The 20,162-nt window shown below is 41.0% G+C and overlaps 1 protein-coding gene across 22 annotated transcripts in view; it reads right to left on the bottom strand.

Annotated features, from left to right (window-relative positions):
* adgrg6 (adhesion G protein-coupled receptor G6) overlaps positions 1-20,162 on the bottom strand; it is a 116,208-nt gene that overhangs the window by 60,437 nt on the left and 35,609 nt on the right. For 16 of the 22 annotated variants that reach the window (XM_044168102.1, XM_044168094.1, XM_044168097.1 and 13 more), the window contains exons 3-7: positions 17,401-17,748; positions 15,185-15,324; positions 13,763-14,042; positions 13,205-13,378; positions 9,433-9,480 (exon numbers count right to left, since the gene is read on the bottom strand). In XM_044168102.1, coding sequence (XP_044024037.1) covers positions 9,433-9,480; positions 13,205-13,378; positions 13,763-14,042; positions 15,185-15,324; positions 17,401-17,748 — 990 coding nt within the window. The remainder of the gene's footprint in view (positions 1-9,432; positions 9,481-13,204; positions 13,379-13,762; positions 14,043-15,184; positions 15,325-17,400; positions 17,749-20,162) is intronic. The other 6 variants (XM_044168095.1, XM_044168099.1, XM_044168106.1 and 3 more) reach the window with 2 other exon arrangements.

Here is a 20,162-nt window from a genome sequence, read left to right as displayed (position 1 = left end):
GCTAATGTCAGCATACTAACATGCTCTCAATGACAATGCTAATATGCTGATGTCTAGCAGGTATAACGGTTACCGTGTTCACCCTCTTAGTTTAGCATGTTAGCATGCTAAAATTTGCTAATGAGCACAGAATGAGAATGTCATTAGTTGTGCAGGTATTTGGTCATAAAGAAATAAAAATTTTGATGATGATGGCGCTAGAGGAAAAGTTAAGGGATTACCACAGTCAGTAGGATCAGTAGATACAGTGCCAATACATCTAGAAGACGTTGAGCTATTTCTCAGGACAACTGAAAACTTTGACCTCTTGGTGGCGCTAAAGGAGAAGTCAGAGGATCACCAAAGTCAGTAGGATTTATCCTCTGAGGATCATGATTATATGAGAACCAAATTTCATGGCAATCCATCCAATAGTTGTTCAAATATTTCAGTCTGGACCACAGTGGTGGACCAGCAGGCCGCCTGACATTGCCATCCTTCTTAAAATGGATAACAGCAAAAGAAGTAAGAGAAGAAAACCTGATGGTAATTGGAATGATATGAAGCGGCCATGTTTTTATTTTCATAAACTAATGTGGTACCAAAAAATGATATTAAAAACACTCTGGGACAAATTTCAATATCAGAACAGTAAGTTTCTGGTAACAATCTCACACAACAAAGCAGGCAGCAGCTGTATCAAATGTGAACATTACCTCAACTTTACTACTGGCTGTAGTTTACAGTAACTTACACACTCACATGATCATCCGTCCTCTATGTATTCTCTAAACTTCTTGTTCAGGTTTGTAGTGAAGTGGAGCCTATCCCAGCGTGCACTGGATAAGTGGCGGGGTACACTCTGGATAAACCTCCAGTCTGGTAATAATCTATTCATCAAAATGTTTGCTGGGTGACCATGAATCCCTGACATTTTGCATTCAAGAAACTTTCTCACACTGTTTTTTCACAGCATGCAGATTTCCAATCAATCAGACTCTGTGGGTTGTGGTGGGACACAGATTGGCTGCTTTCAGGGATCAAATTCCTGACGTTTTATTTCAGGGACAGTCTGTCTAACCAACTGTGCGCTTACAGCCGCCAACAATCAAGCGCTCATCAAGTACTTTGGCCATTTGAAATGTAATCCTGAGCCCGGCTCCGGCCCACACATACTGTATATTCACAGGCCTTCAGAGCGAGTGGGAGCCAGTGAAAGCAGAGACTTTGTTGAGTCTCACACACACTGTAACAGAAGGAATGTGTTCAAGTGATCAGCCGTGAAAAGCAGGAATTCAGTAGTCATGGATGGCATGTGGTTCAAAAGAGGTGAGAAGGGCTGAGGATTGTGCGCTGTCATAATCTACCTCTCTTTTTCTTCCTTTACCTCCATCTCTTGTCCTTTGTCCTTCTCCTCTCTTTCAAACAGCGCTCACTCTCTTCCCGGACTCGTTTCATCATCTCTTCCTCTTACACCTCTTCTTGCCTTTCTGCCACCCTCACCTCTTTCTTTCTTCCATGTTCCTTGTGAATTAGCTGGAGCTGGATGATGAGTGAGGTAGTGACTACTTGGGGGTACTGTTGCTGGCGGACAAACCACTAACATACTTGCCAGCCGGTAACATTTTAGTGCTAGCCAGCCACAATGACCCACCAGCCAAGCTTACTGCCTGCCAGTTATCGGGCTTCCTAGCTTAGTTTCTAACTACACAATAACTCGAGAAAACAGGAAAGTTGAGAAGTGACGAGACACATTCGTACCACTGACTCCTGTCTCATGATTGCTTGCTGTCTTCTTCTATTTTGGACTCTCCCTCTCAGTTTCCTCAAAGGTCAACATTGCCAAGACGATTGGTCAATAGTGTATGTCAAAGTTCACTAAAGTTGAACTCTACATGAAAGATTGATGTGCATTTAATAATTAATATAGTGATTACTTGCAGGGGATTGTTGGAGAGCTACTGTGGCTGAAATGTTGGATTTAAACATTAGTTTCGCCCCCAGGCAATCGTGTGTAGCATTCTGGGGAGACGGTAAACATTTACGGGACCATGAAGATTCATCCTGCTGCTTCACCAAAGTTGAACTCTATATAAAAGCTCTGTGCAGATTTACTAATTATCTCAGCTTCCAAACAGTATTTTAGGACACAGCCTTATGGAAACAATTTACTTCACTTAGAACACCAAGTCAAGTCATTTTTAATCCCAAGTTCTTCACACTAACAAGCCTAATTAACAATAACAATGAAAAGAGATGCTTCAATTTAGTCTCCAAAACATTTCAAATTGCTAGTTGGAGAGCTACATGCTAGCAGCTCTCCGTACTCTCAGCACCGTCAAGAAGGTTTGCAATCAATCAACAGCACAAATTTGGGTGTCAAAGTTCACCAAAGACAAACTCAACGCGAAAGCTCTGCACGGATTTAGCTCACCTCCATGAGCAAATCCACTCATTGTGATGATTCCATTTAAATGAACTGATTTCGGTCTGAGAGTTCACGGTTAGAAATGCTGGTGGGGGTGGGTCTTCTTCATCCTCTCCTTTCCCCCACTCCTCCTCTCAGTCTCCTTCTATCCCTCCCTTAATCCCGTCTTCTTCCCCTTCTCGATCACGCCCACCCTCTTTCCCTCTTTTACTTACCCCACTTTTTGTCTCTTTCCTCTCTCTCTCTCTCCTTTCTTTACCTTTCTCTACCTCCCTCCGTGTTCTCTCTTCATTCCCCTTCCTTGTCTCTGCTATCTTCCTCTGAGCAGCATGTTGTGATTAGGCAAAATGAATGCTGCTTTGTGCTGCGCTGCTGGTTTACTGGAGGAAGTGTTGGCCAGGATGGAGGTAGATAAAGAGAACGATCACTAATAATGAGCTGTAATTAATCTAATCATTCAGCACCAGGTAGCAGACTAAAATGAACTGTCATTACTGTCGACGTGTGTATATTATCCGCACACATGTCCATGTTTTTACTGTTTATTTTTGTAAAAATGGCTAATCATCTACATTAAGCCTATTTGAGGCCTTTTTGAATTTCAGAGCAATCAGTAAGACGTAATGTGTCAGAGGCTCAAGTGTTCAGAATGCAAACGACTGAATAAAATAATGAACACATTTCCCTTTCAGTGTAAATAAAAAAACATTTATTTTGCAGCCATTGTGTTTCCTCTGTATGTCGTTATCAGGGTGACAGCAGCTGATGAACTATAATTTATCTAATGACTCAGCACCAGGCGGCGGACCATAATTCACTGTCATTACTGGAAAAACATGAAAAACAATAACAATATTATTCGCAGGGAGAGAAGCTGTTACAGTTGGCCCATATTTCGGGTTTGTGAATGTGGTAATATTGTGCAGCATTTTCATATAAACTAATAGTTGACACTTGCAATAACACTGTGGTGTTTTAACCCATATCCAGTGTATTAAGCTTTTCCATTAGTTGTCCGTGACACACAGTGCCTGGTTGGATTTTAGTGGGAAAATATCTCGTTCTAAATTGGCAAAAACAGACCAGGATTAAGATTCTGCCTTTGTGGCCTGGCATGGATGAATTAAAGGTATCCTGTGGAGCGTTTGACTAGTAGCAATATGGAGCAATGTCTTTAAGAGTGCGTCCCTGCTGAATGTAAACCTAACTTTGTTTACAAAAGAAAACAGGGTTCCTTTAAGTAAAGGATGATGCACGACAAGTTGTACGCTCCGTGATTGTAATGGATGACATTAGGGGCTAAGTGGAGGCCATTACAGCCATGGAGTGTCAGGAATTGGACAGTATTATCCTGCATTCACCATGGCCACTTGCCAACAAAATGCCATCAGACGTTCATTTACACATACAACAAATTTGGATCTCGCTTTTCAGCTTAAAACATAAAATAAAGCGCCGAATCGAATTTAAAACCAGTGTTTTAAGAATCAATCTTACAGCGAAAACTTGGCTTGCGAGACTGCAAACGCCACAGCAATGACTAGTTTCAACAAAAATCAGGCAGGCAGCAGGCCTGTCATTAGCAGGGGTGGTCAGGCCATGGGTTGGATATGAAAATTATTTAATTTAAACATTTACTAAATGAATAAAAGTTTCAGCTTGTTGTGTAAAACTGAAAACCTGACACAAGAGCACAAAACGTTTCCAAACTTCGAGCCACACGTTGTTGAGGTTCACTTTTTACTTTTTTGAAAGGATCATCTACTACAACAACCACACAGCTGCAATGCTGGCGATAATCCCTCAGTGCACAGGAAAGCTGCGTGAACACAACTGCAGTGAGTACAGTACGTCAAAGTTGCAGCAGGAACTTCGGATGTTTAAAACGATCAGTTTGGGTAAGAATTTTACTGTTCACCTTCGTTTTGTCTTCAGGTTTGCCAAAACTCAGCTAATGACTTGGTGAGAGCAATGTTGTCATTACTGACAGGAATGATGGCCAAAAGTACCAAAACAAGAACCGAGTGGTAAAAAAACTGCATTATCCTTTAGATTAGACTGACAGGCACCATCACAAAGTGTGTGTGTGTGTGTGTGTTTAGGTTTCCATGTTTCCCCTCTGGCATCAATACGAGACGAAAGATAACCTAACACACAAACACACACTTAGCAAAGCATGCATGCACACATGTACAGTAAAGGCTCATACAGTGCAAAAGTAAAACACACAATTTACCTAATGAAGCATGGACACGCACATATACACATATATATCTTTCCCCTTCTCACACACACACACACACACACACACACCGCTCGGCAGGCGCCTGGCGACAGCTCTCTCTCCTCCATCAACAGCAGCCTCATTACCAGACCAAAGAGGAACATTAAAATGGCTTCAAATGGTCCAGAGCGCTTTGGTAGCCTCGTAAAAAGAAAACAACATTTTCAAGGTAAACAAAATCAAGCACACCTCTGAGTGGAAAGAAAAATGAGTGTGAAATGTACTTGGAGGAAATGTGATGTACTTGGAAGTTCTGGTGTTGGGAGGAGAAAACATCACTGCGGAGCCTGGATGTCCTGTTAAGGACTGCAAACCCAGGAATAACAAACCAACATGGATTTCATTTTGAGCTTCAATTCATTCATGAAGTCGTGATAAAGACTGATTTAAACATATATAACGGAGTGAATATTGCAGCAGGCACTTAAAGTTAAAAACAGAGTCCCTGATTTTGATAAAGTGCCCAGTAGGCCCCACAATTTTGGATGTTTCTGTAGACCTTCAGAAAAAATTACAGCATTTGTTTGTTTCCTGTTTCATACCAACAATCAACACTGTTTTCTTTTAACCTTGACAGAGTGTTTCCTAACCAATACGTTTTTGTGCCTAAACCTAACCAAACCCTAACTGTCGAGGTGAATCAGTTTGGTCACAGTTCTGAGGAGACTGTCCTCCAGAGAAAAACAACAGCATCATTTCAGCAAATGTCCCAGAAGGACATGTATCTGTACAGATGACAAAGCCCTGTAGCAGCCATATAATTACGACTCTGTAGGTCCGGAACAAAGGAGGAAGGCAGGGGATGTTTTACAGGTTTCTTTGAACCATGACCACCCTCGTTCCCTAACTGCAACCAAGTGCTGAACTGGCCGTCGGATCAGAAGATGCTCATTAGCGCCTGTTGGGAAGGCAGAGACAAATGATATGTTTGATCATTTAGTTTGAAGGACTTGTTGGACCGTCATCAGGTAAGATTCAAGAGGTCAAACAGTATCGCCAAGAAAGAGTCCACCAATCAGAGCACACCAGGCTACCAAAATACCTCAGTGTCCATACAAGCTGAGGCTGATGAGCTTTCTCTACAGTGACTACACCGATCAGCCTGCATTGACAAAATGAACATTACGTTAAAAGGGTGCCGATTAGTCAGCGCTGCTAACATCAACCTAGAAATTACATTAATATTCAAATACCTTGAAACAGCAACTATGTTTCGTATATGAAATGCAACTGGATTAGATTTTTGAACATAATGAGGAAACATTTTTAAATCAACGTATTTGTCAAGTTATTTCATTTGTTTTCCTACGATATCCGCTCGAGGCAACTTAAGCATGACTAACAATTCTATGGTTGTACGTTAAAGCAAATCAAAGCACTTCAAAGTGTTTTAAAGCCTACACCTTTCAGCAGGAAGCAGGAAGAGAAACCGGGTCTCCAGTCTCAGTGAGGAAGGAAATTCGGGGATTCAGAGGCAATATTAGGGAATACACCCCTAATGTAGCCTACATGTGTCTATAAAGTGTAAATCGCAAATGAATTCAGTTTGAAGACTTGTCCAGGGTGCCTACTTTGGACTGTAAACAAAATGTTAATCCTATGGCTGCAAACTATTCCAACTATTTTTATTGTGTCTTTTATGCATTCTGTTTTTGCAGTTTTCCGCAGTTCAGCCGTTATAAGTTTCTACTTTGCCATGCCTCTCGTGTTCACAGCTCAGCAAAGACCCAGTTTGATCATTAAGGCCTTTATAAAATGTATCTCCAGGACTTTGGCCAAGCAGCATATAGGAACATGACTGGATTTCATTAAACACAGTCCAGGAAGTAAACCTCAAAGCCATGAGAGAGAGAGAAAAACAATTCTCAGTCAGCCAGCATCAGCAGCAGCCATAAAACTCCCATTATTGAAGAATGGAAAATGTCGAAGTTTGTGGGCTCTGAGGCTGTAAAATTGCCTGTCCAAACAGTGCTGGCTTCAAATGTGACCTTACCTATCTGGTCTAATCCTTCCTGGAACTCTGTAAACCTCCATGGAAGGAGGGTCCAAAGGCTAAAACACAACATTTCACTCAGACTGTCCCCAAAGTGTTTGTTTCTCCACAGTGCTGCCCTGCTTCTACTCACTGCCCTGGACAACTCTGTATACTTTCATATGGTCCTGACATGCATGTGTATTTATCTAAAGTTGATTGTGTACTATCTGTTCTTGTAGTCGGTGACCCTTATTTGAACCGTCTGCACCCAAACTCTTTGCACAGAAACGTGTGAACTGTTGGTGACATCGGATCATTTCTAATCTCTGAGCAGCAGACATCTGTGAATGTAGAGTCAATATATCACCTTCTGTTTTACAAACTAATCCTCAGTTTCTGTTTCCTGCTGCTGCAATTACCCAGTTTCCCTTCAGGCATCAATTAAGTTCATCTCATCTTTATGTATTACTAATTCTGTAATCAATGCAGCCATGCAAGCCATGAAAGCCCCATTTGTGTCACTAGTTCTGCTGCCTGTTATTCAGAACAACCTTTGCGTTGCCAGCGTTGTGAAAGCTCTGGCTGGTTAGATTGTTTGACCACTTATTTCTAGACCAAAGCACTAGATATTATTCACATTACTTTTTATTCATAGCATCACTGCTGATCTTAGCGTGTCAGGAAAGAAACATTTTACTTCTGCGTCCAGTTAAGAGAGCCCAGATCAAGGCCGCCTGTTGGCCCTTTGAACTGCCTGGATGGAGCCTGTAACAGTGGTGTGTGTCCATGTGAGTGTCTGTTTGTGTGATTGTGTGTGTGCGTGACACAGGGGTTGTACGTGTGTGTTTGAAGGTATTCAGGCTGTGTCGGTGGACTTCAGCAGGGCCTCTTTGATGAAGCAGTCAAACAGAACGTGAATCTCTAAGCTTCTGCAGACCTTGAACACAACAGCCACAACATGCTGCTGCCTACGGAAATCTTTCAACTGCAGACCTGGTTATAGAACATATTGTATCAAAACCTGCTGAAAACGCTTCGACCTGTCTGAATCACAACAAACTCCTCACATATTCAGGAGAAAATGAACAGTGGCTCGTTTGGTCCAAATTGTGGTATTACTACAGCCACTGAACGATTTCAGTGACGCGATGAAATCAAACCTCCGTCTACAGTCCTGTCTCAGATCTCCAGATCACCACCATCACGGAGGTTATGACTGCATAAAAATAATATCTAATCATCCTGAAAAGAAAAAGAAACTAAAGAATGTGGTCTTGTAGCTGTGACACTACAAGTGAGTAAGACAGGACTGCGAAGAGTCGTCCACTTATTTCAGAATGCATAATGCACATTAGTTTGGTCACAAGAGAGAGACAGTCTCAAAAAAGGGTAAAAATCAAAGCAGCAAAGTAATATCCAGTATGTACACTATATTTCCCATAATGCAACTGAATAGCGCCTTTCATTAGATCTTCCCTGCTTGGAAACAGCCTACACCTCCACACCACTAACCACGACCAGTAACCTGACCTTGGTTATGTAAAACTGAGAAGGTACGGTGGCTAACACGCATGTGAATGTTAACCAGGCAACGATGGCCAGATGAACAAATACAATGCTATGAAGCTGACATCATCTAAAAACATTGCGTTCTGCATGCATGTACACCTGCATGAACAAGTTTTCCTTATCCAGATTGCGTATCCACATACAGACCGCATTCTAATGCCAGGTGTAAATGGGGTATTACTGTCAAAGCTCAAAAGACAACTGACATGAGTTTGACAGTATGATACGCTCCCCGATCACACAGTCCCTTCACATGTGGATCTCTTCAGCGGTGGCACATGTGAAGCACATGTGAAGCACATGTGAAGCACATGTGAAGCACATGTCAGCACTCCTGAAATAACCCCACCTGTCAGAGATCAAAACAGCAGATCTTCGATTATTGGTTGGTTGATTTGGGAAAACCAGTTCCATTTGGTTCTGAATTGTCAAAACATCTGTAAAAGTCTAACAAATCTCTTATCAAGTCTTATCTCTTATTACCACAGAGCAATGCGAGAACTATTCTGATTGTCACTTAGATAAATAAAATAAATAATCTATTTCGCCAAACTTGAGTTCTTTGAATGTCAATCTTTTGTGTTTCTATAACTTTTTTGATGAGCTAAACCTGAACAGATTTAATAACAAACCAAAAATATTCCATAGACATATCCAGCTGATAGCGGTTATGTTTCTATTCTCTCACAAGCCCGACTTCAGCCCGACACCAGTGACACTGTTGCACAACACGTTCCAGGACGGCCTACCGCACTCTGGCAGGAAGACTGTTTCTGACTGACGGTTTGTTGGTGGCGTTGTGAAAACCATCGCACTCGTGTGATCCACATCACCAGGATGACCCTGTGAGCGACACGAGTGGAGCCTGCCGAACGCCCGATGTGCATCAGACCGTCTGAACCTGAGAATATGATTAGAACCGCAACTACATGTCCAGCAGCCATTGTTGTCCCTAAGCTGAGCGTGCAAGGGGTTCAAACACTAAAATAGATATTAAGCAATCTTACAAGACATTTCAACACTTCGTAGGAAAGGTTTTGTATAAGCACAAACATACCGAAAAGTTGACATTCTTATCCATGCATCATAGCTCTGCTAGCACAACCAAATGTATACTTACCTCCGGGACACGCACACACACACACACACACACACATAGACATACACATACATTAGCAGGGTGTTAGCAGCACTCACCACTAGTTGGCGCAGCAGTAGTTAAGTGAATGCAATGAGGGTAGCAGACTGTGAAGAGAAAGACAGATTAGTGGACATCAGTCAAAACAGCATCAGTTAATAAAAATGTGGGCGGCTGGCCACTTCGGGAAAATACAATACAATTTTAGAGCTATCACATTGATGAGAGGTCAATTAGTCAATGAGGCGATCAGTTAATAATGGCTGCAGGATGGGAGGCTGGTTAATTACACACAATGAGAAAAACTGCAACAACAAGGTCAAACTGTCAATTACACAGATCATTATTAATAGGCAGAATATAAGCAGTCAGTCATGTAATAATGGCTTGAACATGGAGGGTCAATCACTGAGGCAATCAGCCAGACATGCACAAGATAAAGGTGGTTTGAAGGTCCAGGAATTAGACAGATCCCTCAGAAACACGTCAACATACAGACCGAGAAGATACGAATGATGATGGGTTTATTTTTCACTTCTCTTTAGTCACCTTGTGTGTTCAGATAAAAAGTGTTTAGTACATTTATAGTACGTCAGCACAGCGTAGAAAGAGGAATGAAGTGGACTTTCGACAGCCCAGGTCTGAAGCTGATCATTTCGACTGTATTGGCATGTATGTTAACAGTATTATTATATATGACAACAATAAGTTTCTAAAGTCACAGCTACTATTAAAGATGCTCAGGTCATGTCCTCTGTCTTTGGAGAATTACATTCCACTATGAAAAATGGACATAATGAATATCTTATAAGCGGATTCCAATAATCAAGGTGTTTAAATTTCAAATAATGAACTAATAAATAAAGACTTTAGCATTTCTCCTCCTCTCTACTGCAAGATAGCGTCACCTGTAGACGCACTGGCTCCGAGCTCATTATGTTCTGACATTTACATCTTAATCTTATGTATCTTTTATTCCTATAAACCTGTCTACGGCCCTTCAAGCTAACTGAAGAGACATGAGGACGCAACGATTCTGTTGTTCATTAGGACAAGCAGCCTGCTCTGACAGGTTGTATTCACCAATTTACCGTGCTGAATTATTTGAACAACTTAAAAAGTGACCTCCATTAGTGTTTTCTGCTTTTAACCTTGACCTGTCACAGTCGTGTCCCAACGCTCGGTTTGAATCCAGGTGTCTTGTAATAATGCCCCAAACTCTGTATACTATACGAATATATATATAAACTATACAAATAGTATATAAAATAAACTTGTGTGTGGACGCCACCAGAAAACCAAATTATACTCAAAGCCAACTTTCACAAACTCATATGTCTGTTATTTTATCTTGTGTAACTGTCTTGTCTTTCTGGACATATATCTATTTCTATTTCTTTTTCGTTGTTAATATCGCTGTCACGTTGTTGATGTGATCTTGTTTTGCACCATTAGATCAAATCAAACAAACCTGATGGGATTCCGAGCTGTTAAAAACAAGACTGACATCAAAGATTTCATTCACACGTTGGTTTACAATGTGTCAGTCTCTCAGTAGATAACATGTCAGGTAGAACTGGGGCCCTTTCACTGTGTGTGTGTGCGCGTGTGTGTGTGTGTGTGTGTGTGTGTGTGTGTGTGTGCATACAAGAGAGTCAGGAAACTTCGTGCAGAATCATGCATTTCTTGAAAACCACTGCAGGTCTCCAAAGCATACAAGCATGCACACACACACACACACACACACACACACCACACACACACACACACAGGCCCGTTCTCCAGTGGGTACAGCATTGGCAGGAATTTCACTGAAACCACTGTGGCTAACCTCCTGTGGCTATACACTCATTTACAGCGTTTTAAATAAGAGGTACAGTACCACTCCGTGGACACACACACACACACACACACACACACACACACACACACACACACAGTGTACTCTTACACTTTCTTTCATGGTTAACACTTAAATACGGTGAGAAAAAGGTTAATTATGTAAACTTGGTTTCAGGTTTGTAAGTGTGTTAGGAGAGTCATTTGTACCAGTGTGTGTGTGTGTGTGTGTGTGTGTGTGTGTGAGCTTGTATGCGTGCATAATGCATTTAAGATGCTTATGTACTAATAAACACTGTGAAAAACCTTGCAATAAATAAGCAATGTAATTGCACGTGATTTGATCTTATTTCCTTTTCAGTTCATACAGTAGTACGTGTGTGTGTGTGTGTGTGTGTGTGTGTGTGTGTGTGTGTGTGTGTGTGTAGGGATTTGACCACTCGCAGTGTATTTTACCAGCCAACTGGGTTTTTAGAACAGAGCAGGAATCAGAAAGATGGCTGGTTGCTGGAGTCAATTACCTTACCAGCCGCAGTCACAATTTACCAGAATTTGGCTGAAGTCTGGTTGTAATTTTCCACCCTGATAGCAAACAGACTGAAACATTTAGTACTTTAGGTTCCTGCATGGTACAATACAGTGTATGTGTGTGTGTGTGTGTGTGTGTGTGTGTGTGTGTGTGTGTGTATGCGCGGTATTTTACGTGATATCTCAGGTGACTTGTCAGCAACACAACGATTTTGAAAAAAATAACCAGTTCAAGTTTTTACTGATTGTTATTTACTGCTTTTATTTGCTATGAAATGATTTATCAGCAATAAAAGATAAAGTAGTGATAGATGTAATGACTTTCTGTTTCTGATGTTAGATTTAAAGTACACTGTAAAAACACTGTTGCTATTTCACAGGGAATAATTTAGGACACAGCGAAGGACTTTTTGAGATTTCATGTGACAAGCAACAAACGCACTCTGGTTCTCTCTGGTGGTTTGGTGCATGACCGAACAGTTTGGAGCATTCAAACCTTAAACATATGAGATAAAAATGAACCTGGCGCTTCATGAAAATGAGAATAAGGGAGCAGATCAGGCTGTGATACACACACAGTACTTGTTACTAAATACGTTTGAGTCTTGGATGCTTTAAAGTTAAAGTTAGGGGGACTACTGTAAAATCAGCAACACAACAATATTACCAGAGTTTTGGTTAATAGCCATTTGATTGTGATTATCTTAAGATAGTCATTTACATATGAATTTAATTATTGGATAAATATTGGATTTTGATATGTCAACAGATAAATCACTGTAAATAATTCGCTCTGATGCTGAAATGACGCGGAGGGACGATGCAAAGTGTCTTGAAAAGACACTGATTGATTAAATACAGGTGTTAGAATTAACATTTCAAACCACAACGTTATCTCGTTGAATGATTGTTTGTTGCTTGCTTATTAAAACATCTGCCAGGGGTGACATGTCACTTTCAACGCATCGTTTCTGATGAGGACTCGTTCTCACGTAGAGAATAGATCCTTCTTTTATTCAGCTTTTTTTGGGACTGGTTTCAAAATACTATAATTGTGTTAAAGCAAAACTAAATTACTTTAATGAGTGAAAAGTAACAGAATAAATTACTTTTTTCAATGAGCATATTTTGCACACAGCTTTTGGTCAAACGTGTTACTTTTATTTTCGTGTAAAGAGTTTATGAGTAACCCTGAAGAAGCTGAATCCCAGAAGCTGTTACCTTTAAAAAAGTTCTTTCCACACGCAGAACTAAAGAACGACCTCCGGAGATCTGGTGAATAGCGACGTTTAAACCTCTACAACATGGGTTTAGCTTTGATTTAGCCCTGTTGGAACCCACTTTACAGTATGCTCATGCCTGTCCATCCTGTGGTGTCTTATCATGTGTCAGCTTCAGATTATGAATTCAAACTTCACATGCGTCCACTGTTCTGAGGTCAGACTGATCATTTCCTGTACTCACTGCAGCTGAGCGTGGCGTCGGTCTGAGCCAGAGTGGACGGGATGGTCCAGTGGCTGTTGTCCCAGTCGACGACGTTGCCCACCGTGTCACAGTTTAACGCTTTGAGCTGCTGCTCCGTCATGGCGTAATCCCACAGCCGGAGGTTATACATGTTCCCGTGGAAGCTCTGCTGCCCTGAACACAGACAGTCACACAGGCATCACAGGTTAGATAACAGAAAACGTTCAACCATCACATATATCTGTATTTTTAGTATCTCAGGTTTTCAGCAATGTTGAAAATCAGTGAATAGGACTGTTTTATACTGGATTTATTCCCATCTGTTTCTCAGTCATGCTAGCAGTGTGGCTCGGTCCACCACTTTGGTCCAGACTGAAATATCTTGACACTAACATACAGTCATTGAATGCAGCATTTTTTAGATATCTTTATCTTTCACCCATATATAGCCTGGTTTTAATCTACGTTTCCTTTAGACCTTCAAATCACCAATCAGTGCTCACTTCAAGAGATCATTCATTAAAAACTTAAATGGTAAAACTCCAAACCCCGGTTTACCTCCTAACCGGAACAGTCCACCACCTGGTACAGAGTGCCCACTAGAGGTGGCGCAGGTCTTGGCCCAGTACTGTTCATTGACATAGACTGCCACCCGGCCATTTGATGAAGTCCAGAGCACACAGAAAGGCTTCATGGAGGAAGTGAAGTCAGCGGAGGTGATGATCGAATCGATCGGGCAGATCACTCCGTCAACAATCATCTTCATGCCGCTCTGATCCGAGCCCAAACTCAGCGCCATGTTGTTGCTCCTGTCATAGTAGGTGAAGATCCACTCAGTCTGTTCAGGAACCAAGAGAACTCTTAATGAGTTTAAGGCAAACAGCAAAATGTCGTGTGCAAAACAGCAACATCAAAAACAGCAACACAAACTTCACTTGCAGGTGAAGCCACAAAAATTTGAGCTGTAATTTCTTAAAAGCAAAAGCTGCTGCTCACCACCTAATATTAATACGGACGTCCTGATCAAGTTTATCTGCTCTCATTTTAATCGGAATCCTTAAATTTTAGAAATAGTGAAAAGTAGATTAAATGAATTAAAATATATAAAACTGTTTATCTATTTATCAGACAAAACAAAAGAGTGCGCTCTGATTTTATTTTCTGATTATAATCAGACAGATACCAAAACCTCTAAAATTACTTCAGTTTGTTTACTTCATATCCAGACTTTCACTTTTATACTTTTTATAGGTTAATCTGCCGTGTGAGAACACACAGATATGTATATTTATGCTTACGTTTAAAAATAAAAGGCCAACACGACTCAGTTTACCGATGCCACACGTTCATTTGCTGACAGCCGAGTCGGTAACGGCGGCCTTTCGAAGCTGCAGACCAGAGACGCTGGAATTTCAACGTAAAGCTGCTGATGTCTGATGCTATTATATGCTATTATATAAAGGCTCTGAAAACACATTTTCCAAATCAGATTCTTACTATGAGAGATGGAGTCCCACATGACACAAAGTTAGAACAGTTTTGGTTATTTCACATTTCTGTATTTTCGTCTAAACTTCTCTCACTGGTTCGAAGTGGGCAGGGCTCAGCTGAAAGAAGGTGATGTCACGTACTTTTGTGCACATTCCTGATGAAGCAGATTATAGTTTTTGTCTGTTGACTGTAAAATAAATTATACCTAAAGATATATTTCGATGTTACTTATTTTGTCATGAATATTTAACGACACTGAAGATTCAATCATGAAATAAATATAACTGTGGCAGAAAATAATGTTTTCCTAAAGGACCCCATCCCTCATAGTAAGAAGCTGATTGAGAAAATAAGTTTTCAAGGCTTTCGATGTTATAGAGAAATACTTTCCAAGTTTTCAGGGGGTTTCATGACACCACAAACGGGATTTCATGTCTGGAGCTCAAACAAATGTAGCTTCATCACCCTACAGCCCTGTGTGTTGCGAACCTGTTTCAAGCTGAGGCGTTCCAGCTCGAAGCATACGGTCAGGTGACTGAGCGTCGGTATGGTAACGGAGTTGGCAACCTTGGTGATCTGGCCATTGCCGTTGGGTATGTTGACCTTCTGGTTCCTCAGGGCCACGGCAACTAGAAAGATGAGATGGAAGAAGAGAAGAAAGGAGGAGAAGAAGAAAGGAAAGAAGGTAAGAAGAGGAGCAAAGAAAAAGATAAAGAAAACACATAGCGGCAGGAAGGACGGAGGGACAGAAAGACAGAAAAGGAAGCAAAAAATTAAGGAAAGGAAAAGTTAGGAGACGATTGAGAAAGAAAAGCAACAAAAGAGAAAAAAGTGAAAGAATTAAAGAAGTATAGGCAAAGAAAGGAAAACGTAATGAAGGCAGAAATGAAAGAGGCATCAAAGGAATGAATCAGAGTGAAGAAATGAAGAATGAAAATAAAACAAAAACAGAAAGGAAGAAAGGAATTTGAAAGGCAGAACAAATGAAAGAGGAAAGTGGGAAAATGCAGAGTGAAAATACATCATAACAAGAAAGAAAATGGACATAAGTGAGTAAAATGTTCTCATCCATCTTTATTTCAACTCGTCGTCTAATTCTAAATTAGAGAAACTTTTCATTTCTGTTTTATCAAGTTTATGTCCTAACTTGTCGTCATAAAACATTTGAACCTTTTTGATCAAAGTTTGACTGAAGAGCGAGGCACTTGGGGTTCAATTCTCAAAAAATATACATAGAAATACAAGTGAGTGTTTTATATAATTGTACATTTCTGAAAACACACTTCATCCACAAATATTGATGAATCAGAAAGTTAGTCTTTTTGAAACTTCATGTCTCAAAGCTTTTCCCAGCAGAACGACTCTGGCTGGAGCTGCTGGCCGAGAGCAACAAGCTAACAGCCAGTGTGCAATGGAAAAACACCACTCACACACATACAAATACCCATGCAAACGTGCATGGAGACACATACACACAGATGTACCAAAACACCACAGCAAACACTGCTGTCAGAAAAGCCAAGTCTTCCTTTGGTGGGTCGATACCTCAGACTCTGTGATGCTGATCCACTCGCTGTAGAAACCACCAATCACTGTGGTTTCAAACTTAAATTAAAGCTGCTTTAAGTGATTCTTTTTGGCAACTTGGCAGCAGAAGAGCTACACAACAAGCTAAGAGCCGACAGGCTAAGAACACACTGATAGACCTTTCTCAGTTTAGAGTACGCCGAGTTGGAAGTTGCATTCTTGGGAGTTCAAACAAAGAACTTATTTTGTGACAAAATCATTTCAACTTAAAAGTCCACTTGCTTTTTCTGAGATTTCAGCCGTGTTGACTGTGAGATGCAGTCAACCGATATGCCAGTTGTCATCAGTGTAATGAATGTTTACAATAAAAATAAATGTATAAATATCATACATCACGCTGCCTCTGTTTCTTTTCATTTACATATATTTAATCATTTTTGCTGAGGTATGGTGAGAACTTTACATATAAGGAGCCAAAGGTCCACAGAGGCAGTGCTGTTGTACAAAGTTTAACTGTCCAATAAAAACATGAAGCTTAACTTTACCCTCAGACAAACTAATGCGGCAGCAACACATTTTAGATTTCACCTATAGCCTAAAGTTTAAAAGGAATTATATCTTCTGTTCAAAGTGTTACGGAGACATCAGAGCCACTGGAAAATTACCAAAAGACTGCGGAGAACTGTTCGTTCTCACTGGGATGACCATGTGACGTTGACTGGCAAGCAGCTCACAGTTAGCTGGGTCATGATCGAGAGTTTTTAAGTTGAACGGCAACATATGAACTCATTTTTAGATGCAAAGGATTCACTTTTTTATAGGTATGGTGAGTAAGTTGATACAATTTTGATTTTACAAGGAAACTTTAAAGTTAAAATGTAAGACAGCAGTAACAATGCGGGAAAACACGTAAATGAGACTTATGTCTGTCTATGATTGTATTCCCTCAGTGCATACTGAGAGACTCCACTACACATGCATCATATAAGTATATAACTTAGCCAATTATATGAGTGCTGATCATGGTTTCAACTCTTTACCCATGGTGCCTTTATTTCAAAGGTAGAGCTAAGATTAACAAACCAAACCTCAAACTGCCTTCAACAATTACAATTAACAGGATCACTTTCGTTAAAATACATTTGAAGAACAGGACCTTGGGGTCAGCCTGAACCTACCGTGCCGGAAGCTAACACTGAACCCCCTCTTCTGCACGCTGAAGTCGGAGACAAAGGACAGCTCCATCACGTCCCCTGTCGAGTTCAGCGTCAGCCCGTTGGCCGTCAGACCGCAGAACTTAACGTCTGTGTTTCCCGTGTTCACCACGACCCGGTCGTAGATGCAGCCAGGCGCCTCCTCCAGGTCAAAGTCAAGGAAGGAGAGCTGGATGATGAAGCCGGTGGGGGCCTGCATGGTCCACTTACAGGCCTGCGAATTGGGATATTTCTGGGGGTAGCAGGGCGACGTGAATTCCCCCTGGGCCTCCGTCAGCACCATGTTACAGTTCGTGGAGCTGCAGCCCAGCACTGAAGGTGATGGTAGGATGATAAATTCATGAACTTTCAAAAAGGGACAACCTCCACTGAAGCTGTTAAGGTAGGGTAATATCACTCAGAAGACAAGATACTAGTAGACAAGGACATGAGGGGACAGGACAAAAGAAGACAACAGGATAGGTCCCATAAAAAGGGTTGTAGACAAGATGAGGTAATAGAAAAGAAGACTAACACTTACTACCATTAGAAATCAGGAGGCAAGTGGGTAGATTTCAAGGACAAACACAGTGGAGTCGGCTGTAAAGGGCATCCATGTCGATTACCAAAGAGTCAAGGACAAAGAGGATGAAAACAAAAGTTTTCAAGAAGGTTACACGGACCTTTAGGATTCAGGGGACAAAAACAAGACTTTTTTTTAAATGAGACAAGATGAGAGGACACAAGAAGAGTAGATTAGGAATTATCTTTAAGAGATTACACTCCAGGAATCAGGAGGAAACAAAGACAAGATGGAACAAGACAAGTCATGCAGTTAGCTAAAGGTTCAGCATCCCAGAGAGGAATCAATCAATCAATCAACCAACTGAGAGCAGATGGATTGGTTAAGACAGAAGTGGACTGAAAATGTTCACTTCCACCGAGACCCACTTCCCATATCTACAAGTTGTAGGTTTTACAAAATACCAACTGTAGCACTAGAAAACATGCACATGCAGAATAATCTTGCCGGTTTGATCAGGAAAAAGTCACCTTTTTAAAAAAAAAGCCATTGAGCAGTCAGATCCTGTGACTATTTTTAAAATTGAGAAGATGTGTCAACCTTGAGAATCACTTCACTGCAGATTTCAGTTCTCTGGTGCTGTGTCCCGTTTTGAAAAAGAAGTTCTGTGAAATATAGATATGAAATATTTTAAATATATGTGCACTGCAAACCACAAAATGTGTAGAGGAGGTACAGAGTGTTCTGACCATCAGGACAACCAGTGCGCTCTGTTCCTCAGACTGCATGTATTGGGTCGTATTTTCCCTGTAAGTTCTTACTTGTATTTTCCTTTGCTGAAGCTACTGCTGAGACTCAACATTGAGCCTGAAAAGTCAAGTTAATGTGATGTTGTGTTTAGGATTCTCTTACTGTGAGTTTTTGGGTAATGCCAGGTCAAAGAAAAAAAGACGTGCAGAGCCTCGTCAGCTCCACAAACTACAGAGAATACAGTAAAACTTTCTCTGCAAACAAACATAAAACACATGAAAGCTTGGTTTTTCAGAGAATGTAACCGAATGCCGCTGATGGAGTTGGATTTGTTTATGATTTTTCACTCGAAACATCAAACGTGTTAGCCTTCATCGTTTTCTATAACAGCTGGAAAGATGAGCCGTCCCTCACAAACACTAATCACAGACAAGAGTTGAAATGGAAAGTGGAAAGAATGGTTCGTCTCTCTCGCTCGGGGTAACAATGGCCTCCGTTGATCTCAGGCTCGGCCTTCGCCACAGCCAAAACCACAGCCAACGCACTGGAAACGTCAGAAACACCAGTATGTGTGTGTGTTACGTTTTTTCTGTGTGTGTTTTAACCCTTAGTTATCCATGAAAAGCTGACTGGTGTCACAGCTTGCTCCACATTCAGACCTCACTGCAGCGACCTCACTGCCTTGCTCATGGGAATTTTTAAAAGAAACTGTTGAAGTAGTCCCGAGTCGACCACTTCCCCCCTCATTTCACTAACAAGTCTAGCAGTTCCACTACTTCTAAGCAGCTGGTGTCCCCTAAAATGCTCTGAGTGTGTAGGTATGTTAATTTCTGGGTATTTTCACTTTCTAGAAATACCTTCAGACTTCTGTAATGTTGCCTGGAAGTCAAATTAACAGACTGAAATTTTACATAAAGAATCAGTTTTCAAAACCAGTGAATCAAAGTTGTTACAAAAGCAATAATAATCATAAAATAAACCGTCAAATTGTGAAACAGCCAGTAAGCAAATTGCAGTGCTGGTTCAGTGTTATTCTAACACTCCTATCATCACATGTTAAACATGTTTTGCCATTGATGCATGTGTAGCTCACCGGTTTCCAACCTTTTTGACTTAAAACATCAAATAAAACAAAATGTTGCTTCTAATCCTACATTCTGTTGGTATATGTAAAAAGGCTTTTTACATATTCACATATCGAAATCCCTCTCTCCTCTTCCTGTAAACACTTAAATATTTTTGGTGACTCCGGGGCACATACATAAAAAGCTTCCAATCAAATCAGATTCACCGCCTGCTGATCTAAACATGCAGGTAAGGGAGGTTTGGGTGGAGGCCAACAGTCATTCAAAACTGCACTGTAACCACTGTGGTTCTCTTAAGGGTGGAAACACAAAATACCAGGAACCACGAGGAACCGCCAGGAACCGCCAGGAACCGCCAGGCATGGAGGATCAATTGCACTGTCAGTCCA

This window comes from Siniperca chuatsi, linkage group LG16, assembly GCF_020085105.1.
Source record: "Siniperca chuatsi isolate FFG_IHB_CAS linkage group LG16, ASM2008510v1, whole genome shotgun sequence".
Lineage (NCBI taxonomy): Eukaryota > Metazoa > Chordata > Actinopteri > Centrarchiformes > Sinipercidae > Siniperca > Siniperca chuatsi.
This window is presented reverse-complemented; position numbering and strand designations above follow the sequence as displayed.